This window comes from Malurus melanocephalus, unplaced genomic scaffold (genome assembly GCF_030028575.1).
Source record: "Malurus melanocephalus ecotype Western Australia unplaced genomic scaffold, MMel_1.1 scaffold_340, whole genome shotgun sequence".
Classification (NCBI taxonomy): domain Eukaryota; kingdom Metazoa; phylum Chordata; class Aves; order Passeriformes; family Maluridae; genus Malurus; species Malurus melanocephalus.
The window spans coordinates 489,105-512,554 of NW_026623572.1; the positions used below are offsets into that span (position 1 = coordinate 489,105).

Sequence of the window (23,450 nt, forward strand, 5' to 3'; positions counted from 1 at the left end):
GGGAGATTTCCTTCACGAGCCAAGCAARCTTTTCCAAATAAAACCCAGCACTGACTTGTCAACAAAGAGGGCTGGGGAGTCGGGGCGGGTGGACTCCAGGTCCTGCATCGCGTTCCACTCGTTGATGCAGCTCTGGTCTGAGCTGATGCAGCTCTCGTAGTAGGTGGCCCACACCAAGGCCACCCCTCCTGGGAAGTAGTTGTAYCTCCTGGCAACTTCACAGGCTTTGTGGAGGATCTGTAAAGCAGACCTGCAGGGTGGGAGAAGAGATTTGGGCAGCTRTGAGCAGACACGGCAGGATCTGAGAGAATTTCACAGAGGAAAAGTGATTTTCAGCACTGGTTGTTGCAATTTGCTCTTTGAAAGCAGCAGATTTATAGCATTAGAGCTCAAAGAGGCACAAACTGCACCTTGGAGGCTCTTCACAGCAGGGCCAAGGCAGAAGCTGAAATCTTCTCCTAATTAACCAGAAAGAAGGAGGCACAAGTCGCTCTGGGACGTAATCATTAACCAACTTGTACAGCCAAAGGAAGATAAAGAGCRGGGACAATTTTCCAACCACCTCCAGCAAGGAGCCTGATGCATATTTACCAGCATTCCTGGCCCATGACAGGCTCCAGGGACAAGGCTCAGATTGGGTCATTTGTTTTTGCAAATCCTAACATTACTTTTTCCTTCCTTCCCTCAATTTTTCCTTTCTTTAAGGCTCTACTCTGAARTTGTCCTGAACACATCAACCACATCCAAGGCTGGCAACAGGASGGGCCAAATTCAAAACCAACAGGGATGGGAGTTTGAATTATTTTTGTACCAAATCACAACATCTTTGTCATCTTTGTTCATATCTGCATCTCTTCCCTGTGAGATGCTGCAGGGACAGGGATCTCTCCAGGCTCCAAGGGGAGCCAGAACATTGCCCAGGCAGAGGGAGACGCAGTTCCATGTGGAGCAGCCTCTTCAAGGAGGAATTTGCTGGCTCAGGCACTGCTGACTCAGCCACCTCTGCTTCAGGGGTTTGGAATCCCTGATCAGGGGAGGGGTGGCAGGAGCTGAAAGGTGAACAGGCACCCGGGGCTGCAGGAACCCCAGGAATAAGGTAGGACATAGTGAATGCCATAGGCTGGCAACAGGCCCTGAACCTCCTCCATCAGCCAGTGAGAGAAACATGCAGAGAGAGGAAATTCTGCAGCTCCAGGAATTCAAGTTCTTCTTTCATATTTATTCATCTCCYTGGTGCCACTTCCCCCATGCTGAAGGATGCAGAGCTACTCTGAACTGAAGCAGCAGATCCTGGTTTGGGATCAGGAGGGATCAGGACTCCCACAGCCCTTCTGCTGACACAGGGAAGCAGATCTCTGCAGCAGCTCACTAAATACCCATTGTGGAGAAGGCTAAAATGCAGCTGATTATGTTTTTAAATTTACTGACAGAAAGAAGAGCCTCTCCCCGAGCCCAGCCCCTCACATACCACATGGCTTGCACCGACACAGGCTTGAAGATGTGCATCCTCCCTGCAGTGCTCACACTGAAGCCACTGATGGAGAGAGGGAAAATCAAGTCAAAAATTACTTTTCTCTGCACCCCAATTGCTTTTCTCTGCTCTCTACAAACATTTACTGCACCGGGGCACTCACAGGCCAAATGAGGCAGAATGAGAATTTCTATCACTGATTTTCCAACCTCCCAAGTAAGAATGGTTTGTAAGAAGCTGCCAGGAATGGGAGCTCCAGCCCTCAGTGGGGTTTCAGAGCATTTCCTGGAAGCACTGGGTCCCACTGAGCAGTGTGAGGGCAGCAAGACAAGAACTCACTGTCTGAATAAGAGGACTCTGCAGCCATGAATCCAAAATGGGCACTTCATTTGCAAGGTGATGGAGAATCTCTCCCAGAGCAGCCCCCAGGTAGGGAAGGACAGTCACATTTATCCTTTTAATGTGGTTTCTTACCCATCCCCATCCAGATGGATTTTAGTATCGCTCCACAGGCGAAGAACCATTCCTATAGTGCAGCTTTTACTGGAAGAGAGATGGTGAGACAGGATGTTAAATATAGGCCAYGATGTGGTCATGCCAATAGCTTAAATTATTAATACTCTTTAATTTTTAAAATCCTCAAGCCTTGCTCTAGTAATCCCTTGTAATATTTTAGGCCATCAAACAAAACTGGAGGCTGGAGCCTGAAGGTCTGACAAGGTGATAACTCATGGTGATTGCTCCATGGGATCACTCTGGCTGGTGGAACAGATAAAAATGGATTTTAGGGGTTTATCTGACCCAAAAGAACACTTTCAATTCAGACAGGCAATCTGGCAAGAAAACCCTGCTTTAATGAAGGCCCGGAACCTCCAGCAGTAAATAATTAAACTATTGAGATATTTTAAAGGCAATTGGGATGCAGACAGCAACAGAAATCCATCTTTCCTCTTGTCTCACATCAATAATCACCAGCAGCAAATTATTGCAAGGTTTATTTCAGGGTGGAGGTGACATGGCAAACTTTCACTGCTGTAGCACACCAAGGGAATGCCAGGTGGGAATTTCCTTCATGACACTAACAGGAATTTCAGAGCAGAACAGAGGCAGCATCAAAGCCAATGACAATAATCTTATGAGGAAGGCACGCCTGGGACTTCCCTATAGATCTCTCTGCTGTGCAAAGCTTCCCCTTCCAACTTTCCTGGGGAAACCAGCACTAAAATTTTCCAGAATGAAACAAAACTCACAGTGGCTGCACCAGCAGGACAGGGCAGCTTGTTAAATCCTAGGAGAACACACATAACAGCCTGGCAGCTCCAGCCTTTGACTGCAGCTCTGCCAAAGCAGCCCTGTCTCCTGGAGCCAAGAGCTTTTCTGCCTTGGTTTACTCACCAGAACTGGAATAATCTGAGAGGGGCTGCGATAACAAAATATTTCACTTGCTTTTCCAAATACTGTGTGCTCTTATCAGTCAGACAAAAGGAACAGCTCGTTGCTGACACAGTTTGTTTGTTGGTTTTGGAGCTACTTTTGCAGTATTGTTTTTTGACGTTATTTGGCAATTCAGCTACTCCCCAAAAGCAGCTCCATTGCATCATTCCATCAACACATTGGAGTCTGGGGGAGAAAATGAGCTCCAGTTTCTAAAATGTGTCTGCAAGAGCATTTTGCAGGGAGCAGGCAGCAAACTACCACTGGTGAGGTGGATGCCATAGCCCTGGATTCCACGGAGACAGAAACCTTTCTGTAACAAAAATGTCAGAAAACTCAACCCCATATCCTTTCTCTCACCGGAATCTGCAGATGCAGGTAACCCAACTGCTYGGGGGCAGTTTTGTACTGCCASAGAKCCCTTCCCAGCTCACACCCACCTCKCCTTGCTGGAGAAGTCCACTCCCAGCAGGATGTTCTCCTCAGTGTCCTGCCGCCCGTTGCTGTACACCACCACCATGTAGCGCACGCGGTCGGTCCACACGCTCTCCAAACGCACAGCCTGCAAACCACCTCTGCCTCGTTAGTGCTGCCACTGCTGCACGACACTTTTACARTTTTGGTTATACCCAAAAGCTTTATTTAGTGCATCATGGATGATACAGCAAGATTTGCTGCCATTTTGGTGAGGGGAAGATGAGCTGAGAGTACCCGCTCCAGTTTGGGGAAATGCTACAAAATGTAACCCAAAGGTTTGTTCTAAGATTTCAACTAGAAAGTGTAAAAACATTAAATTGAAGATAGGCAGGCTCAGAGGATTCTTCCACCCCTAAATCTTCATTGAAATAGGTCAGTCCTGTAGGAGGCACAACTGGCACCAACTTCTCTGTAGARAAGTGAATTTACAGCAGATTTTTATCTGCAGATTTCTTCAAAAGAAAGCCCAGCCCAGTTGATGCAATTTCAAGGCTGATTTAAAAGTGTCCAAGAGAATCAGCAAGGTCCTGTCTCTCCTCCTGTATTTGTGTTTGTCAGCTGTCTGGAAAATTAAATCCAACTGAACWACACGTTTCAGGCAGAGCAGCTCCCTGACCCAACTCATTACCTGGACACAAGGAGCAGGGCAAAAAGGAGTGRTCAGGAAAATGGGGCAGGGCTGGAAACCAGCACAGAGTTAAGGCACCTCTGAAATCTATGCATTGCCAATMTTTATCCTGCTCCTTTACAGCTCTGCTGCAAACACTTCCAACAGAAATGAGAGCAGCAAAATGCACCTGTCCTTACCAGTTTGATCCTGTCCTCACAGCGAAGGAGGTTGATCATCACCTGGAGGTGCTGGGGCAAATCACCTGCACAGAAAGCAGAGCAATCATCAGAAATGGGATCTTGCTGCATTAGGAATCAGCAGAGTTTTGACCTTTAAAGAAATTGGATGTTTCTAAGTCAAAAAATACCATTTAWGGGAGGCCAGTTAATGTTGCTGCCRCAGAGAACTCTGACAGCAGTGWGATTTTTGGATGGGCATTCCTTGGATGTGTGAGAACCCAACCTTATGGTATTTGGAAGCCACCAAATCTATTGGGACCACCTGTGCCTGGCACAGTAGAGGATTCTCTTCCTGTCACAGCACCTTAGAGAGGACAGGAAGGTTTCGCCATGAGAACAGGAGAGGAAGAAGAGGAAAAAACAGAAACAAAGAAGAAAAGAACAACTTTGAGCTGTGAATCACCCTCAGCACGGTGGGATCAGCCCCACTGGCCCTACAGAGGGTGTGACTGAGCAYGAGTGACCTCCAGGAGGATGAGCTGCAGGAATGGCCTGGTTTGGGTGATGGAGCCCTTCTGCCTCCAAGTTGTGCTCATGTATCAAGTGCCTTCAGCTCTAGGTCTGTGGGGACATTTCTGTTTGAGGAAAGCAGATGAAAGGAACAAGGAATCTACAGGAAAACAAACCAAGTTCCCATCTAATAACTCAGTAATGCACTCATAACTTTCCATGCGAGATAAAATTCCTTCCGTGGGCTGTTTGCTGGGTATATGGAATTGCTGACAGTTAAAGAAACCCAAAGCCAAGCTTGGCATTCAAACACCCCCTTTGTGCCTGGAGTGTTTGCTAAGCAGCACCACACAGTACCACACTGTGCCTTTCCCACAGGCTCCTGCTCTCAAAATGCCCCCAAATCCCAGTTTTTCTTGCCCAGTAACCACATATTCCCCAGCTGCCAAAGACAGAAGGTATAAAACACTGGGGAYGGAGAAACCACTTCCCTGAATGCCCTTATCTGCTTCCAAATCTGTAAGTACACTCACCATACCACTCCCTACCATTTCTACCCACCAGTTTGGCAACTGGTAGGGACTGGGGGAAGCAGGACAGTCTGTTCTTAAACTGTGATAAACTCCCACAGRCTGTGGTGAGCTGACAGGAAAGGGGGTTTTCCTGCAACCAGGATATGAGGAGCTAARAAATGTACGTAAATCATACCCAATCCTGATCAAACATCCCTTACTCTGACAAGCAACTTCCAAACAAAGCYAGCAACAGGAAGTTTCAAAGCAAAAAGTCCCAAGCTTTGGATTACTGGAGGCTGGGAGAGCCCCTGGAGAAATGTCCAGAACATCCACAACTGCCCAAGGGGTGCTGAGTGTTGTGATTCAGCCCAGCCACTTTTCCTCCCCACAGGCCAAAGGGGAGGCAAAGATTAAATCACTGMAGCACAAGTGACATTTCCTCCTCCATGGCTGGGGAAAACAGGGAGAGATATTCCACACAGCCCTTCTGGCTCCACAGGCTCCCCTGCCTAAAGAGAGCCATGCAAAATGCTGTGATTTCCAGTTCCAAAAGAATGATAAAATTTTAAATGAAAAATCAATGATCCAAATAAAACACYCAATAATTTGAATGTGGGCTGAAACTCTAGGTTTGCTCAGCAGGTTGTACAAGGCCCACCAGGACAATCTGGGGAGTCACCCACCCGTGTCATCAGCCTGTCCCTTAAGATTGGAGGRGAAAAGGATCTCCAGAGGTGATTAAATCCATTACCTGCATGTTTGTGAGGATGCTGAAGGCTTCGCTGACCCTGGGAGCTGTTTCCTTGCTGTAAGAAAAGGGCTGCACCTTTCACCATGAAAAAGCTCTCGCTGAGGCTGGAAAAAAAACAACACAGGAATCAACTGAAAGGAAAGAGCAGCAAAATGTGCACATCTGGGGAAGGAAGGGCTTTCCTCACAAATAGTCRGATTTTGCCACAGCCACTTGCACAGCATGCCTCTGGGATTATTCATGGATTATTCATCTGTCATTTTCCACCACTGTTTTATTACTTGGCCCCTACAGGAGATACTTGCCTRAGCTGTCATGGGCTGGAAATGACTTTATCACTTGATTATGGAATTCTGCAACTTAAAAGAAGCAGAGGGTTGGACTTGTTACAGGCTGAGACCTGCAGTGGACTGAAGAGCAGGTTCCGAGTCAATCACTTCCGGCTGATTCCAGTTCTTGACATTTCTTTRGAATGTAACAACAAGAACCTGCAAYTGTGTAGATTTAAAGGGGAGGGGAGATGGAACCCAAGGGAAAGGACACAGCTCTAGGACCAAGAGCAGAGATTTGGCTATGCTGTGGCTGGATCAGCATCCCAGGACAGAGTGTGSGCAAACACAATGACATTTTCAGAGGGAAATGACAGCCAGGGCTGGAACACAATGAAAGGAGGGCAGAACAGCACCAGCACAGCTGAATTTTGCCCTTCCYCGATGCACACGCGGATTTCGGAAATGGTTCAGAAGCAGCTTTGGCCAGCAGCAGTGAAGCTGCATTTCCCATGTGGCTGAAAATCCSTGTCTCCTGAGGTACCTCTGAGCTGCACAGGAACTGCTTAGGATGTTTCCTCCACTCCCAAAGCAGCACAAGAGCCATTTGTTGTTCCAAAGCCCAATTTTCCAGCGCCCCAAGCTTGCAGCCRTAGATCACCATTAATTACTGTCTGCATCTACTAAATAGAAATGCTCCATTATGGGGCTGTGCTACACAGGAGTTACTTATGCTCCAGCAAATGATCCCACTGGAGTCACYACTCCCAGCACTCATCTATTCCTTATTTTATCCATGGTCTTTGCCTTGGGGCAGCAGTGAGAGTTAATGCTCCCAACGCTCTGCTCTACCTCAGCATTTTTGTGAGGGCAGACATGAAATTCATGTCATTTTASATTTTCCAGTTTCTAAAGAACACAGCCCAAATTCCCAGGCAAAGCTTCCTCCTCTTTCAACTGAATATCAAGAATTGCCCAGAAAAATCTGGATCAGGTTTAATTTGAGATTTCAGTTGCTTTAACAAAATGAAGTAGAATTTTTTTTGCCTGAATTCCAGGCTTCACAAGATCAATAAAACACACACTCTAATTCCACCAATTCTCCACTTCCATTCTCACAGGATTCCAGCACTCACCCTTCCCCTCASCTCACTGGCTGTGTCTGAGCAGGAATCGTGCAGGGTTTGCTGCAATCCCAGCTCAGCCTGGCTCGGGATAACGGCACCCACGGCTGCAAACAGGAATGTGGCTCCTTCCAGGGGCCAGCCAGGAAGAGCCCTGTTTCCTTCTCACCCCAGACCTCACAGGAAAGCGTTAAAAAAGGCCAGAAGTGACACAAAGGCAGCGACCCCCACACAATGTAAAGGATATTCAGCGCTCACAAGAAACAGGGAATGCTTAGATCATGTACAAGGAGGTAATTCATAGCATTCCCATCCCAAGAATTTGAGGAAAATTTTTTTTAGGAAAGCAAAAAAATATATACTCAAATAGGATATTTTACCCCAAAGGATCTTTGATCTTAAAGTACTGACTAGGATTTCTACAGCAGGAAAAACCTTGGAAAAGACAAAGCTCCTTCCCAAAGTTATCAGAACTCCTGCCCTAATGGTTCATCTCACCAGATGTTCTCCTCTCCTGCAGCCAGGAAATCTGTGACAATAAAGCAGAATATTCCCAGCTGCAGACAAAAGGGAAAGCTGTGCTGCTGGAGCAGCAAGTGGTCCAGGAAAAGGACAACTCACATGGCAAAATTTTTGTTCCCGTGTATCCATGTGCGTGGAAATGAACTGGAAAGCAAAGCCAGGAGCCTGCTGAGAGCAAGGTTTCCACCCCGCACACAACCCTCCTGCACATCTCCCGTACCCCCAGCCTTGCCCATCTCCACACGAGCTCTGTTCCCATGTGCCCAGCASGGTGCCAAACATAGGGAACACACCCAAACGCCTCTTTGCTCASAGTTTACACCACATTGTAACAACATTACCCAACCCCAGCCTTTATCTTGGCTCTGGGAACTCTCTGCGCTCGCTCTGCCACTTYACACAACTGCTCTGGACACGGCCGAGTGAGAAAGGCAAGGCACGAGATTCCAACCTCCTTTTAAATCTGCAATTCCAATAAACAACTAAAACTCTGAGCTTCTTTTTTTTTTTTAAATACAAAAACCTCTCCTAAAGAACACCCAAATCCTGTCATTAAAGAACGTCCCCAACCTCTGCCCCTCAGCAGGGGTGACAGATGCCCCAAAGCAGCCCAATCCAGTGGTTCATACATACTAATTCGGGCCGGTTTTCTTTGCGCGGCGGCAGCATCGTGCCGGCCCCAGCGTCAGACAGAAGTCAGAGAATTCGAAAAGATTCATAACCAGCTGTAAAACTCACATCCTTTTGCTTCTAAACCCATAAAAAACACCAGAAGGCAAAGAAAAGGTCGACCGTATTTTCTRTGCGGAGCAGAGGAATCGCGGCTGCTGATGCTCCCCGGGAACTGGATGGCTTTTAGGGAACACTGTGTCTTCCACTGATATCCTGGCTTGAAAAAGCACTTGTCCCAACACATCCTGATGAAAGAGAGCCATTCAGGAGGGGAAACAACCAGCTGAGGCTCGGCTAATCGTTTCCCTCCTCCAGACTTGTTTGTTTGTTTGCTTCCCCCCTCATGCTCCGAAGGTTCCTATCAGCACCCACGCAGCCCCTCGCTGTGGGAAGTCCGTATGCCCTGGGAGGGTGGGACAGGACGAGAGGAAAAGCATCCTATGGACTGATTCCTGGTAAATACTTTACAGTTAAAGCAATGCTTTAATATAGATARACCATTTTCATTTGCTGTTTCTCTCATCACACAGCTCCCCTGTTGGATTTTCAGAGCCATTCCCGAGTTCCTGAGCTCCTGCCGGACAAGGAGTCTCTCAGATACCCRGTGTTTGTGTGTTAGGGGCTGGCTGGCACCGAATTCCCTGAAGATTTGTTCCTTACAAACCCTAATTCTTTCTGCAGGCACACACCATGAGGCCATGCTGGTCCCACCAGCCTGACCAGAGGGAGAAGGAGCTCTCTGTACAGTTCTCACCCAGTTTTCACCCAGTTTGACTGGCACACACCACAGAAACCACCCAATCCCTGGATGCCCTTCCAGGAATCCTGACCAGCACAACTTCTCTACAAGGAGTCATTTCAGGCTCTCAAATAAACACAGAGCCCACGAGTTTTGTCACAGCCCCAGGACCCTGATGCTCCAGCACAGCTGCAGATCCGCTCTCCTCCCACTCCCTGACCTCAGCTTACCAAACACAGGGAATTATCGCCCCAAGGGAGGGAAAAAACTACACTTCCAGCACCTGGGAAATGCCAGAAGTGTCAAGAGGAGGGTACAGACAGCTCCAGCCCCTCCTGCCCCCAGGGGCTGGCAAGGAGAGGGTGCTCGTGGCCATGGCCCAGCTGGGAGCCAGCTCCAGAGGGTCTTGCTCCATCCRTTGGCTCCGTGCTGCTCAACTTGAAAAGGAAGTATTTCTTCCCCTTTGGGAAAGCTCCAGAGGAGCGTGGCTGCAACACACATCAAYCCCATTTCAAGTTGCTGAAGAACACAATAGGCAGCGCCTTCTCGGCGGTACAAACTGCCACCCCCTGGGGCCAGGAATGCCAGTAAGCAATCCCTTAAAAATGATGGATTTTGGGAAAAGAGACAGAGCTGCTCATGGTCCTGGACAGCCAGATGCCAGTCMCAGAAGAGTTTTCCCCAGGCAGCTTGCTTTGCCATCGTGACTSCAGCTATGGGGTGTCCCAGGAGGAATCCTTGCATGCCTCAGGTGCTTGAGTTCCATATTTTAATGGGRAATCTCACATAAGCCATGATCATCTTGCAGGACACAAGAAAATGCTGTATTAATACATATTATTGCTACAGAACTAATCTCAAAATAACATCCACTTACAGAAGTCAGGTGAGAGAAAACCACTTTTCCTGGGAAGATCCAGGCAAGTCTGAGGTGAGTCAGCAGCCTCCTGCTGCCTCCTGCAACCAGGTCCGTGTTTAAGGAAGAAAAAAAACCCTAAACCCCCACAAGAAAAGGACTATTCACTTCTCTCAAAACTGGTCATGATTTTACAAAGGCAAACATGGTAATGCCTCCCAGTTCCTTGGGTTTCACGGCATCTTCTACTCAAAACATTTCCAAACTGATAAGGTGAAGGAAAAACAGGCTTCCCAAGAGCCACAGAATGGAACACACTTCCCTTTTCCATAGCCCTGTTGATAAGGAGGAAGAGAACTGATATTTTCCCCCTTTTCYTCTCGCCTGTTTGCTGCTAGGTCTGGAACAAGCCTGGCCACCTCAAGGCAAGTGAGAAAGAACACAAAACAGCCCTAGAGAGAGGCCAAATCAGCACTGCCGGGTGTTTCTGCAGCCTAGMCAGACCCTCAATATTCCAGAGGGGATATAAAGCAGAGGGGATTGGCATTGTCCCACAGACACACCAAAACAGCAACACAACCCCGAGCTGGGAAGGAGCACATCAAACAGAAAGAAGATACAGGGAGAGAAACAGCAGGAAGAGTCGGGAGCAGCTGCATGGCTCCTGCTTCCCAAGGAAGCCAATGGTTAAGGCAGAGGCATTGCTTGCTTTAGCTTGATAGAGGCACATCTGATAACACTTCCTGACCACGAGAGGGGCCTTCAGAAGGGGCCTGAGCAACACAAAAAAGCGCCAGGGAAAAAGGGACTTCAAAGCTACTCCCTGCCATGGCACCAAACAGCCCTGGGAACAGCCCCAGGAACAGCCCCAGGAACAGCTCTGGGGGCTCTGGCTCCAGCAGCAGCAAGTCCCTTCTCCTGCTTTTAATGAAGTGTGTCCATGTGGCTTTTGCTCTGTGTCACAGGGGCCACACAAAGATTAAAGGCCCCACAAGGGACAGAATATCACCACAACCATTCCAGCTCATCCTGACACGGAGCAGGCTGCCAGTGGGGGGATAAGCAGTGCGCTCCCCATGGAGCAGCACCTGGAAAAGCCCAGTTCCAACACGTACAATGATGGTTTAGAACAAAGTGCTACTGCACACGTGTAGAATTTGTGATATGCTGACAAACTGACCTGTGGTCAGTGCTGCAGATGCCCAACATGCCTGGCAAGGTGGTGAGAGGTGCACAGGAACGCTTGGATTGAGGTGTTTTTACTACCAGAAATGTGAGGCAGGAAAGATCTTTCCCTACCCGTGACTTCCATACCCAAAGTCATCATTCTCAGACCTCCTGAGCTGAAGACAAGTCATTCCCAGAAGAAGAGCAAAAGGTGGGCTGCAGATTCACAGGGAGAACATCTCCCCTTCCTCGGACACAGCCAAGGCACCTTTGTGCTGGGAAGGGGCCACACAGCAGCTCCAGCTGTTGGAGGGGCTGTAAAGCCTCCCTGCAGGAACAAACATCTCTCCCATCTACTTTGAAGGAACTGAGATGTTGGGGTGACAGGAAAATTCAAGAGGCTTTGCTGTTCTCAGCAGAGCAGGGACCAAAGGGAGTGTGAGTGTGCATTGTTGGGCTYGGAGGCGTGGGCATCGTGGGCCACATCCCAGCAGGAATGCTGAGAAGGCTGGAGACACTGCAGGCCATTCACACATAAATGCTCCTCTGGCACAATGGGCAAAAAGAGAAAAATGAAATCAATCATGAAGCCCACAAAAGCCAACTTCCCAACAGAAATAGACTGCTGATGATGTCCCTCCAGCCGCTCCTGGGATGCATCGGGCTGGAGCAGAGATCAGCACGGATCCACATGGAGCTGAACTGGGTCAGCTGTGAGTATCCCACCCTGGGGGTCAACCCCAGAACCCAGGCTGTGCCTGCARASAACACAGGAGCAGCTGGGATAAACCCTCCAAAAGGGCAGAAAGAGGGAAACAAACAAATCAGCAGGATCATTCCCCATTCCAGCAGACTTGCGCAAAGATGACAGAACTGCTCCCAAACAGCCAGGAATGAGAAAATTCTAGGAATCCCTAGTACTTGGRTGGTGAAAAGCCAAATAAAATAAGAGACTGTTTCACAAGGAAAAAGAAATCCTTTCTGCTCATCCCATTAATCGCAGRGTTCAAAAAGGCACAAGGCTGATCCCGGCATCACTCAGCTACGCCATGGGCTTGGAACTCAGTCTGAATCCTGGGGAGCATTTCTGAGATTCCCACTGAAACACGATGGCATTCTGGTGACAGTCACTGTCTCAGGAAGCCAGGCCAGATCTCTCCAAACCTCAGCCTGCACGAGCTGCTAGGAAAAGGAGCATTAACCCTACAGAGTCCCCAGTGTGGACCCTGGACTGTCCTCAGCCCGCTGTGCCAATCCCAGGGCCACCCACCCCTCTGTGGGGCTGGGCAGAGCTGCTCCACACAGCAGCTCAYGCTTGCCTGGACTCATGGACCTGAAGGATAGGCTTGGGAAAGCAGCAGCATCAGCAGCATGGATTTCCCTGGTAGTCTGGGGGAAGCTGGCTATTTCCAAAACACTGGATCCCTGTGTTTTCTCCTACAAGCCACTGCTCTGGATATTGCCACGTTATTGCCAGAGCTGTTCTGTGACCACAGGTAGCGGGGATACAGACCACAAGCCCTGGAGTTTCACCAGAGCAGCGCCCAAGCTGCAGGAGAGGTGGGATGATAGCCACCATGGAGGGCACACCAGAGGCAGAGCCTCCACCCGCACTCCCGGCAGGAGCCAATCCTGCTCCCACCCTCCTCCCCAGCCGAGCTGTCAGCAAACAGGCCCATCCTCCTGCATTCCTCCTGTCAGCCCATTGTCTTAATCCTTGGAACTATTTTATTAAGTCACCCCACTTCACCCACTCAGCAGTGTCTCCCAGAGACAGGCAAGAGAAACAAGTGGAAACTCTCCAACGGCGCCACTGGAAAAGAAAAGGAAGGTGAATAATAGCTTGAAGGATTAAAGGAGCAGCTTCCAAGCGGTGTGAGTGAAGGTCAGCCAGGACACAGACAATGGCATAGGAAGCATGGCTGGGAATCTTGGTGGCACAGCAACCCAAAAACCAGCTGAGCTGCTGAGTTTCAGAACGGCTCCAAAAAAGGCAGCGGAGACCAGGGAGTACTTGACACATTGGTAACGTGGAAAAATAAAAGAAAATAAATCCAGGCAGATCACATGGGGTAAGAGCYGACTGAGAAAAGTTCTGGCTCAACCCTGACACCTCGAGTGTTTAACTAGACCACAGGCTGCCTTTSCAGTCCCCTGAGGGTACACAGCCAGCGTTCCCAAAATCAGGAGAGAGCCAGGCAGGGCAAAGCTCACTCACAATGTAAAAGTGGTGGTAAAAAACCTTAGGATCATCCTTCTTTTACCCCTCCGTTCCAAAGCCATCTTTTCCAAGCAGGATGGTGTTGCAGATGGTGTTTTGCAGGGTTGGGAGGGAGATGCCCAGCCATGGACAGCAGGCTCCACTGGGATGCAAGTGCTGGACACGGTTGGATGTGATCATTTGGATGGCAGACAGGGCAAACAAGGAACCTGGCAGCTTTCTGGGAAATCCGAACTGGACATTTTGTCCCATTCCCTGCATTTCTGGCTGACTTGGTCTCTGATATGAACCTTTCCTTCACCAGCAGTTCATCCAGCAAGGATTTCTTCAGGAAACTAAAATTTTCAGAGAGGGAGGACAAGCTCTGCAGAGGACAGTCCTGATCCCAGATAAATTGAAACAACTAATGGATGTGGTGTGCACCCTAACCTGTTTCAATCTGGGCTTATTTTTGTGCAGTGGTGAAGTGATTCTGCTTCAGGGATTTAAATGCGGTAAAGGGATGTGTAAATGTTTGGGAAATAAACTCAGCGCTGTCGGGAAATAATCTCAACACTCTTTGTTAGGAGTAAAACCAGGCCTAGGAAGGTGTTCTGTCTGTTCCCCACTCTCCAAAAACATCTAAAGAGCACTTGCCAGACAGAGCACAGCTCTGATTTGTATGAGAAATCCCTGACTCACAKATCTTGGCAGACGATTATCAAAGATTAAGATATTTAAAATCAAGAGGCATTTGGAACCAAAATATTGTTCTGACCCAGCTCTAACACCTAAATAAACAGCGACCACATTGGCCTTTTACAGAAACAAGTGCTCAGTGCAGAGCCAGCACCTCTGATAACAGGGCCTCATGGTTTGGGTTCTGCCAAACTGCTGAGGTTTCACGGAAGAAAAAAAACCAAAAAGACTTAGATACAATTCCAAAAGAATATGATCATCACATYTTCAAACTGGCAGCTCTCCTGCTGTTGCTCTACCTACATCCAAGTAAACTCCTCATATTGCTCAACATCAAGTCAACAACAGTTTCCTGGAAGGGCTAGATCTTAAATAAAGGCAAAATAAGTGCACGTTTCCTCAGCTCKGTGGCCTCTGAACATCCACACACAGCCCACCACAAAATGTAAAGGCCTAATTATATTTCCCCGAGCTTCCAGGGCCACACCTCCRGGCTGAGAGCTCCCGAGGGCCGGGGGCTGGGCCAGTGCCTCCCCATTGTACGGAGCACGCTAAGGCAGGATGCTGCCGCYGGCCAGGATGTGATTCAGCGTCCTGTTTTGAACACTTCATGAAGTCAGCAACTTCTGCCCCGAGATCTCCCACCAGCTCCCCGGGACACAATCAATCTGCAGCCAGCAGGACTTGTCAAAGCTGTAATGAGCTGCTGTCCCCACAAATAAATCCTCAGGGCAGCTGCCCCTGTGTTCCCGCCGCCCTGAGCGCCTGCCCGGCACCATGAACAGGGACAGCCCAGGCTGTGGGTACAAGGCATTCACTCAGTGCTGCTCCAGCAAAACATGATACTAAATCCCTAAAGAAATTAAGAATCAAGGTGTCAAGAGATAATTTTCTGTTCAATAAAATATAATACACATTAAATATACATTAAGCATAAATATATATATATGCATGATATAAAATACAATGGYGTCCTGTGGTGTGTGCCAGAGGGATGATCATGGAATCATTTAGAAAAGACTTCTATGATTGAGTCCTACTGTTCCCACAGCACTGCCAAGGCCACCAATAAACCACGTCCCCAAGTGTCACATCCATTGCAGCTTTTCAATTCCTCCAGGGATGAGGATTCCACCACTGCCCTGAGCAGCCCGTTCCAAAGCGTGACAACCTTTTCCATGAAGGAATTTTCTCTAATATCCAATCTAAACCTGCTGTTGCCCTGTTAAGGGTTCATCTACAGCATCGACTCCTGTTGATCACTGATCTGCAAATGTACTTAAGCCCAACTCTGAAAACCTCTATCTCCCACAGCTGCTCTTGCCAGTTCTTAAAATTTGTTTTACAGGTGCCAAACAAGAACAATTCTTTCCATAACCATTTTCAGGCTTGATCAGATCCTGGAGATTACCAACTTCCAGGCCCTTCTGCACTAGTTTAATCTCTATCTCCTTGCAGAAGGTGCCTGAAAATGTTCACCCGGCCCCACATTTAGRCTGTGATTGGAAAGCCAGTAATAGCAAAGATTACAAAATGACTGGCTAAACAAACCTATTTATATTTGTAATTAAARCCAGTGATTATCTTGCTGTGTTTGCCAACCACATCTGTAAAACAGCCAACACTCACAGGGTTGTACAACATCTCCTTTGAGCCGGTGAGACAGAGCCAGCCAGCGGCCAAGGGTGAGAATCAACTGGGTTGCACCAAAAAGGAAAAAATGCACATCCAGCCCTGTGCTAGAGCAGGCAGCTGGGAAAGAGCTCGGCTCTGCTGTGCCTCCTCCTTGATAGCATCTCCTGAGAGGCTGCTCAGAGCTGGAGCAGCTGGATGCAGGGCTGAGATAAGGCCACAGGCACCGCACGCACAAGGCTCGCATGGAACTCGATCTCAGAGAACTTAAGGCTGTGCTTAACTCTAGGCTAACACGCCCTCCCACGGGCTTGGCCTAGCCATGGCAGCAGTTTTACAAAGGTTTGGGTGAGCTGTGGGTATGCTGCACCAGTAAGGGAAAAAAGGGGTCAAGCCACAGCATCTCCCTGATGGTTATCCAGGATGGAAGGTTTRAGCAGACACAGATAACACAGCTCAGACGTGCAGCTTCTGGCTTCACTGAGCTCTCATATCTCYCTGTGCTCTTACTTTTCCTTCGGCTCCAACTCTCTACCCTCAGGGAGCTACAGAGTCCTGGCTGTATGCTGGGAGCACTGTGGATGTTACATTGTTGAAGCTTCTACAAAATTTTTGGAAAYAGAGAAAAAGACTACTTAGAGCAGATCAATGTCTAAGAAAATGCAGATAGCAGCAATATCTCTGAAAGCAAAGCTGAACTTAGAGCATGTCCCCTCGGTCTGTGCTAGAGTAGAAGATGTTCCAGGGAGAAAGAAAAGCATTTTGAAATGACAGAAACCATAAGGAAGGRTGACCAGGGAGCAGCAAGATGTGGCTGGGTGCAAAACTGTGATATAGACCTGTTCCTCCAAGAAAACAAACAGATGGCTCATGGAACCAGATCCAACTATGCAACCTCAAATGAAAATCATGGAATTCTTTGGAATGAACAAAAATAATTTGTTCACCAGGCAGATGAGTACATTATGTCATAAATGTGTACTAGCACAGCCATCCTGTATCGATGAAACACAGCTTGAGCTGGCAGCATGTTGGGGACGTGTTTCCAACAATCCTGCCTTTTCTCCAACCATTAGATCTCCAAGGTCTGCAGAGCCAGGAGCTGGACTGCTGACCCCTGTGCTCAGGGCATGTGTGACAAAGCCCAGCTGTCACCAAGGCTAGACCAGGATTGAACCAGACACAAACACCAGCACAGGCCATTCCTGCAGGTTTTTTCAGAGAAGCAGCACAATGAAGTTGAACAATTCTGCCACCCCCTGGGCACCGGGCAGAGTCTCAGTGGACTGATCCAGAGCAGGGAAGGGGACAGCAGTCACTGGGAAGGGGACAGGATCAACCCACTAAATGAACAGAAGCTKCATTTATCATCTGTGTTGTGTCTACACATTTCCTTCAGCTCTTGGCAGTGTTTCCCCCTGAGAACGGCAGAGGCTGTACACCAGAGCCATCTGATTCTCGAGGTCTGTCTGGCTATTTAATTACCAGATTCTTATCCTGACAATCGTATACGGAAGAGCAGCCCCAAGAGACTGAAGGACAGAGGAAACTCGTGGGATCTCGGTGTCCAACGTCAGTGCTGCAGCATTTTTCAACAGCCAGGAGAAAAGGATCAGCCCTTAAGCCTGGTCCAAGTGCATCTACAGAGCTGAGATGCACATGCCCGGCTTGCAAAGMGGCCAGACAGACCAAAGGTAGCCACAAATCCAAGGATTTCCCCAGGATTTATTTCCACAATGAGAACATTTGCAATGAAGAGGATAAAGCTGTATTTTCTCTTTCAGCACAGAACTGTATATTCAAAAGAAGAGGCTGCCATCCTGCTTGGTTACATGTTAATGTTTAATACCACATGGGGAAAAGCAAGAATTAGGGTTGTGTGGCTGTTCATGGCTTCAGCAGGTTCCTGCTGGGGCCCTGCATGATACAAGAAGCAGACCCAGGAATCCTGAATTTTGATTTAATCAATACAAAACCCATTCTCCACAAAGTCAGGTCTCAAATGGCATTACAGACAGCTATGAAATGCCCATACACAGGAGAGAAGACACACAGCATTTCTGTCTGCAGCCCATGTGTGTGCAGACAGGACTACCATGCAACTCCAGGCTTCCCAGGTGTGCTGCAGCCAGGAGAAACCACCCCAGAACACAGAAACAAAAACGTCCAACACTTTGCTACTCTGCCMATGAACAGCCCTGCTTTCCAACTTCACTTGGAGAGCAAACGCAGTCTAAGCAGCAGCAGGAGTGGCTTTGCTTTTCCTGAACCCAGGATAATGAAAGCAGGAAGGAGTGACAAGAAGAGGAGACTGACTGCTGAACCACTGTTGTGCCTTTACACTTCTCCCTTGGGCTGTGGTTTACAGGTTACAGGGTTAAGAGCTGCCTGCAAGAGCCAGGCTTAGAGTGAGCCATCCACAGCATTACTCAGAGCCCCATTAGCCAGGGCCCCAGCACAWGAGCTTGTGTCACCACTTGGGATCTGCACAGTGTCAGCGACAGGAGTCTCTCTCCTCCCTGCYAGGACAGCTCAGCCCTTTCTGCCCCTCAAATGAACACAGTGGCTCTGCACAACCCCAAGGAGGAAAACGCCTGGCAATTAATACCCAGAAATGAGCAGAGCTCTCCCCTTCCTACCCTGGCAGCAGAGMCCCCTTCCCTAGTGGAGCCCCAGCCTCAGGGAGCAACAGCAGAGCCAGAGATGCCGTGATAACATCAAAGTGCTGTGGCCAGAGCTGACCAGCAATTTTCCARTGTCTTCCCTCCAGGGAAAAAAGGATCACGAACTCTCTTTTATGCTTTCAGCTCGTTAAGCGTTCATCTCAAAACCCGTAAGTGAGAGATCATCCCCAAGTTCAGCTCTCTGCAAACCATGCCATCCCCTCCAGGCAAAGCCCAGGCTCGGGGATCTCTGCGGGATGAGGACCTGGATGCTTGGCAGACAAATAACAACAGTGGAAATGATATTTAGAGTGCAAACAGCTCTGCTTACCTCACATTTAACCTACGCTCTTCATCACTGCCGGCCTCCGCCTGAGGGGAGAAAAGGATACAGGAGAAAGTTACATGTTGGTTGTTTACACATAACAATAAAATCCCTGCACCAAGAGGGTGTGGGGGGCTGTTTGCCGCGGGGTTTTTCTCCCCTGTGCCAGGGATAAATGAGACTCCCTAGTCCTGTATGCCACCAGCACCCGGCGCCGGGTGACAAAGGGGCTCACGGGGATTTTAAAGCTATTAGGTCCTAATCCTGCAAGCTGGTCCTGGAGCGCAGAGCGCTTTGAAGAGAGCCAACCCCGACGTCACCGGAGCGCACACCTCGCTCCCACTGCRCACACACGTGAGGGCAGCAGGCTGGCAGCCACGGCTGGGCACAAATAATTGGGAYTCGGGGTGTCCCAAGCACAAGGACACAGATGAAAGTGTTCCCTGGGACTGACCCAGCTCCAGCACCAGATGTGCAGGACTCACACCGGCAGGCCAAGGAGGCCACCTCCACCTGGATGGTGGCACACGTGTCGCCAGGCTAGGACAATGCCCACCTCCTTGCATGTCCTCTGCCTGTTGCCTTCCTGAGGAACATGCTGCTTYGGTGGCAGGCATGGATTACAGCGGGCACTTCTGCACCAGCACTATTGGAAAGCCCCCTGGAAGCAAATCTGGCAGCTCAGGTGACATTACACTTTATTTACTCTCCTCAAAAGAGAAGTGCGACCTCAGCCTGCTTCTAAACCAAAGCATTTTCACAGAGTCATGCTTTCCAGACATCCCCTTCAGCTTCCCTATTAGCTTCTAGACAAAAWTCCTCATTAAAGAAAAGCAGAGTTGGGGCTAATTGCAGCCAGAGCTGACAAAAAATAAAACCCAACAGGTACTAAGACAGTACTTCTCCTTTGGTCCTGCATGAGTAAAGAGAAGAGAAAGTGCTGGGAGCTTCCCCTTGGAGGGCAGGGCTGTGTTGGGAGAAGGTTTGGGCAAAGCAGAGACCTTGCAAGAAATCCTTCACACTCAACACACCAGATCCTGACAAAGCTGGATGGACACAGGCTTTGAAGGAATCAGGCTCCATCAGTGCCAACACTTGGGGAACATCCTCGTGTTTCCTACAGCATTGCTCAGAACCCACATCAAATAAGGGTCTCTGTAAGAGTTACCTGTTTCCAGGTGGTTTCATACAAGTTAAAAATATGCAAATAGTATAATTTCAAATGCTCAAGAGTGGAGCTTTGTGTGTGTATGTGTGTGTGTGTTGGGGGAGGACCTGGATTGCTCCCCACCCTCTCAACTTAGGACTGGGGAGGTTGGAGGGCACRGGAGCTGCTCTGCTGACAATCTGTGAGAACCAAGTAAAGCCAGAGAAAAAAAAATCCTGCAAATGCAACAGCAGAGGCCGGATATTGGAACTGTGGCCATTTGGAGAAAGGGAGATGCACAAGGCTGTCCTGACTGACCCAGCAGAGGGTGAGGAGCATACCATGGCTATTTTTAGTCTGTTTACAGTGCAGAGCTGGGTTGCAGGCAGGGCCCCAGAGCACCCCGAGTCCCAGTGCCCCCACTGGCAGATCCCCCAGCCCTGGGAAGGTCTGGCAGGTTTGGGACCTTTGCAGGGTCGCCTCCTGTTTGTTTGGGGTTGTCACATAGCAACAAGGGGAAGAAAAACTTTCTCCTTTTTAAACAAACGTGACTGTGAGGATGACGACTCTCGGATGTCGTCAGCTGGGGCTCAGCAGCAGGGCTGGGCCTGAAGCTGCTGTGGGCTCCTCTYCTGCAGGAGCTGAGCTGTTCCCAAAGCTGACTTTCGCTGTACTTTTTACTAAAAACTGCAGGCAAACCAAAGCAAGGCAGCAGCAAGGCTGCCACACTGAGTGCTCCTGCCTTTTCCTGCTCAGAGCACCCCTTGGAGCKGGCAGGGTTTGGGGTGCACCACACACTGTGCTCATCAGAACCGTGGATCCCACCACAGCACAGACACCACAGCCAGAMCCCACCAGCCACTGCCACATCCCTCCCTGGGGACTGTCCTGAGCGTGGCCATGCTGAAGGAGCACAGGGAGCAGGAGCTGTGTGGAAGGGAGATGCATAAGCAGTGCAAGTTTGCAAGTGTGAGAACCACTCTCTCCTAAGTATTTATGGCACAAGGCAGCAGCATCCATTTTACAAATTCCTTTGGGCTCAGGAGTTAGGAGAGGCACTGCAGCACAGTCACAATTAGCAAGGATGTATGGTCATCATTTTCCATTAAAATATCTTCTAGTAATTATTCACAGTGACTTAAAGCCCCAACAAGCCCTAATTTTCCTTGCAAGAAAGATCCTAAAAGAACAGGAGCAGGCTAGCATTTTTTGATGGGATTTTTCTTTGAAATTAACTTTGTAAAAACAACATGCTGAATCTGGAAAAATAATCTGGAAATCATAATTTTATGGTATTTCATGCCAGAAGAGACCATTCCAACAGCTCAYGTCTTCATCTGGGAGCTACCACAGCACACCTGAGCTGTAGGTGCTGRTGGCAGAAGCACCCTGCCATGGACAACACCTGGCAGCAAATTTGGGGCAACAYTTTTGGGAGGAAAAAGGAGAATTGTATAGTCATCCCATCACCAGCAGCTCTGACATAAAGCAATGCCTAACACAGATGTACATGCCAAGGCCTGCTTTCACTCCTCTCCCACCTGCACCAGTTAAATCCAGTCTAATTCCACTGCCTGCACTGAGGTTACAGCTCATTTYCATCTCTGTAGATTGGGTGGCCACTAGGTCTTGTTCAAGGCTCTGTCTAAACCAGATCCCACAAAATTCCTTCTGAAAACTCCTATGAAAAGTGCAAGTCCCGTCTCCACGTTCCTCAATGAGCACAGCGTGACCCAAACTGGGTCCCTGCAGCCAAGGACCCCCCGCAGCCCCTGGAGAAAGGGAGAACCTGGGAGCTTTGTGGCTCCCCCCTCTTGCTCCCCCCTCAGACCAGCTAATCGGGGGAGTCACAGGGACCTGACAGGTGACAAATAGGATTGTTTACCTGGCAGGAGTGGGGACAGAGCGAAGCCAAGGGCAGCGAGCATCAAAGGAAGGAAGTGTGGGGGGAGAGGGATGCATGGGGAGGATGTGCAGAGAAACAYCAGGACTGTCTTTGTGGGTCACAAAAGAGATGGGTTAGGAAGGGAAAAGGCAAGAAGAAAGAAATTGGAGGTGCAGCTGTGTTTGGATGACATGTGGGAGCTGTGGTGGGAGAAGTAGAAGCCCAAGGCCAGGCAGAGGCAGRAGAGGGCATTTCTGGGGCACAACAGTGGAGGGGGTGTGCAGCAGAATTAGGACACACAGAGTGCTATGCCAGCAGGACACGGATGCACGGATGGCATCATGGGGCAGATGAAGTGGCAGGTACAGATCCCTGGAGAGCAGAGCTGGGTGAAGGAGAGGACAGCAGCATGGTGGAGGCTGTGCCACACTGAGGAGCGGCAGAAATATGGGGTGGAGCAGGATGGGAGCTGCTCCTGGAGAACTGATAATGGTCACCTTGGGGAAGGGCTGGCGTGAGCTCCCTGAGGGGCAGGAGCTGCAGCAGATGTGGGGAAAGGTGGTGCCATGGCTCAGACAGAGAGGTAACTCAGGGCAAAGCAAAGCATCCCTGGGGCAGGAGATGGTGGCAGCTCTGGGGTGCCAAGGAGGGAGAAAGTCTGAGGCCAGCACAGCTCCTTCATGCAGAAAGTACTCTATCTGGTAAGAGAGGGGTGAAGCCCCTCTGCCTGCCCTCCCCCTGCCCCAGCGTTTAGGGAGCTCAGGCTAATGCCAGCTGAAGGTTGGAATGGGGGACAGCCACGGTGGAATGGGGGACAGCAGAACAGAGCCAGGCCTGGCTCAGCCTGGCAGCATCAAAGGGCTGGGGCTGAGCAGCATTAGGGGCTATGAGAGGAAGGAGTTGAGATGGATGGGGGCTGTCAAGGRCTGAGCTGGGCCAGGGAGTGGTGGGGGTTCTAAGGGGCAGGGGGCTCTGGGCCATGGGGGCTGTAATGGGACGAGGATGGGGTAATTGGCTATGGGAGATGGGCAGGGGGCCATGAGGGACCAGGACCTGTGAAAGGGATGAGACCAGGGGCTGGGGGGACTATGAGGGGCTTTGCTGGAGCCAGGGGGCTGTCGGAAACCAGGCCATGGGGATTGCGAGGGGATCAAGTCAGAGGGCAAGTGGCTATGGAAGGCCAGGGGGCCGTGACGGGGTGGAACAAGGGACTGGAGGGGGAAAGCTGTGAAGGGCCAGAGCCGTGAGGGTCCTGGGTSTGTGAGGGCGATGGAGCCAGGGCTTGGGGAATATCGGGGAAACCATGAGACACCGGGGCCTATGGAGGTGATGAAACCAGAAGCTTCGGGATACGGGGAGCCGGGGGGGGCTGTAAGGGGCCTGTCCCCGAGCGGGGCCTCACCCCGYCCCTCCCCGCTCCCAATCCGCCGCCGCCGCCCCCGGGGCCCCCTCTACCCTTCCCTGCCCATCCCGTAGCAGCTCACCTCGCTCGTGCTGGCCGAGGAGGCGGCGCTGGGGGTCGGCGAGCGCTGCAGGGTGACCAGCGCCATGGCTGCGGCTGCGGGGCCGCGGCCGCCTCCCCCTCACGGCGGGAAGGGGCGGG

General features: G+C 49.9%; 1 protein-coding gene across 1 annotated transcript in view; it reads right to left on the reverse strand.

The window, feature by feature from the left end:
- The window catches only part of SSH1 (slingshot protein phosphatase 1), a 33,574-nt gene extending 10,130 nt beyond the window's left edge, over window positions 1–23,444 (reverse strand). Inside the window, exons 1-8 of the mRNA XM_057378048.1 lie at window positions 23,332–23,444; window positions 18,822–18,862; window positions 5,948–6,051; window positions 4,190–4,254; window positions 3,346–3,467; window positions 1,946–2,014; window positions 1,469–1,534; window positions 56–250 (exon numbers count right to left, since the gene is read on the reverse strand). Coding sequence (XP_057234031.1) covers window positions 56–250; window positions 1,469–1,534; window positions 1,946–2,014; window positions 3,346–3,467; window positions 4,190–4,254; window positions 5,948–6,051; window positions 18,822–18,862; window positions 23,332–23,397 — 728 coding nt within the window. The 5' untranslated portion in view covers window positions 23,398–23,444. The remainder of the gene's footprint in view (window positions 1–55; window positions 251–1,468; window positions 1,535–1,945; window positions 2,015–3,345; window positions 3,468–4,189; window positions 4,255–5,947; window positions 6,052–18,821; window positions 18,863–23,331) is intronic.
- Window positions 23,445–23,450: the final 6 nt, after the last annotated feature.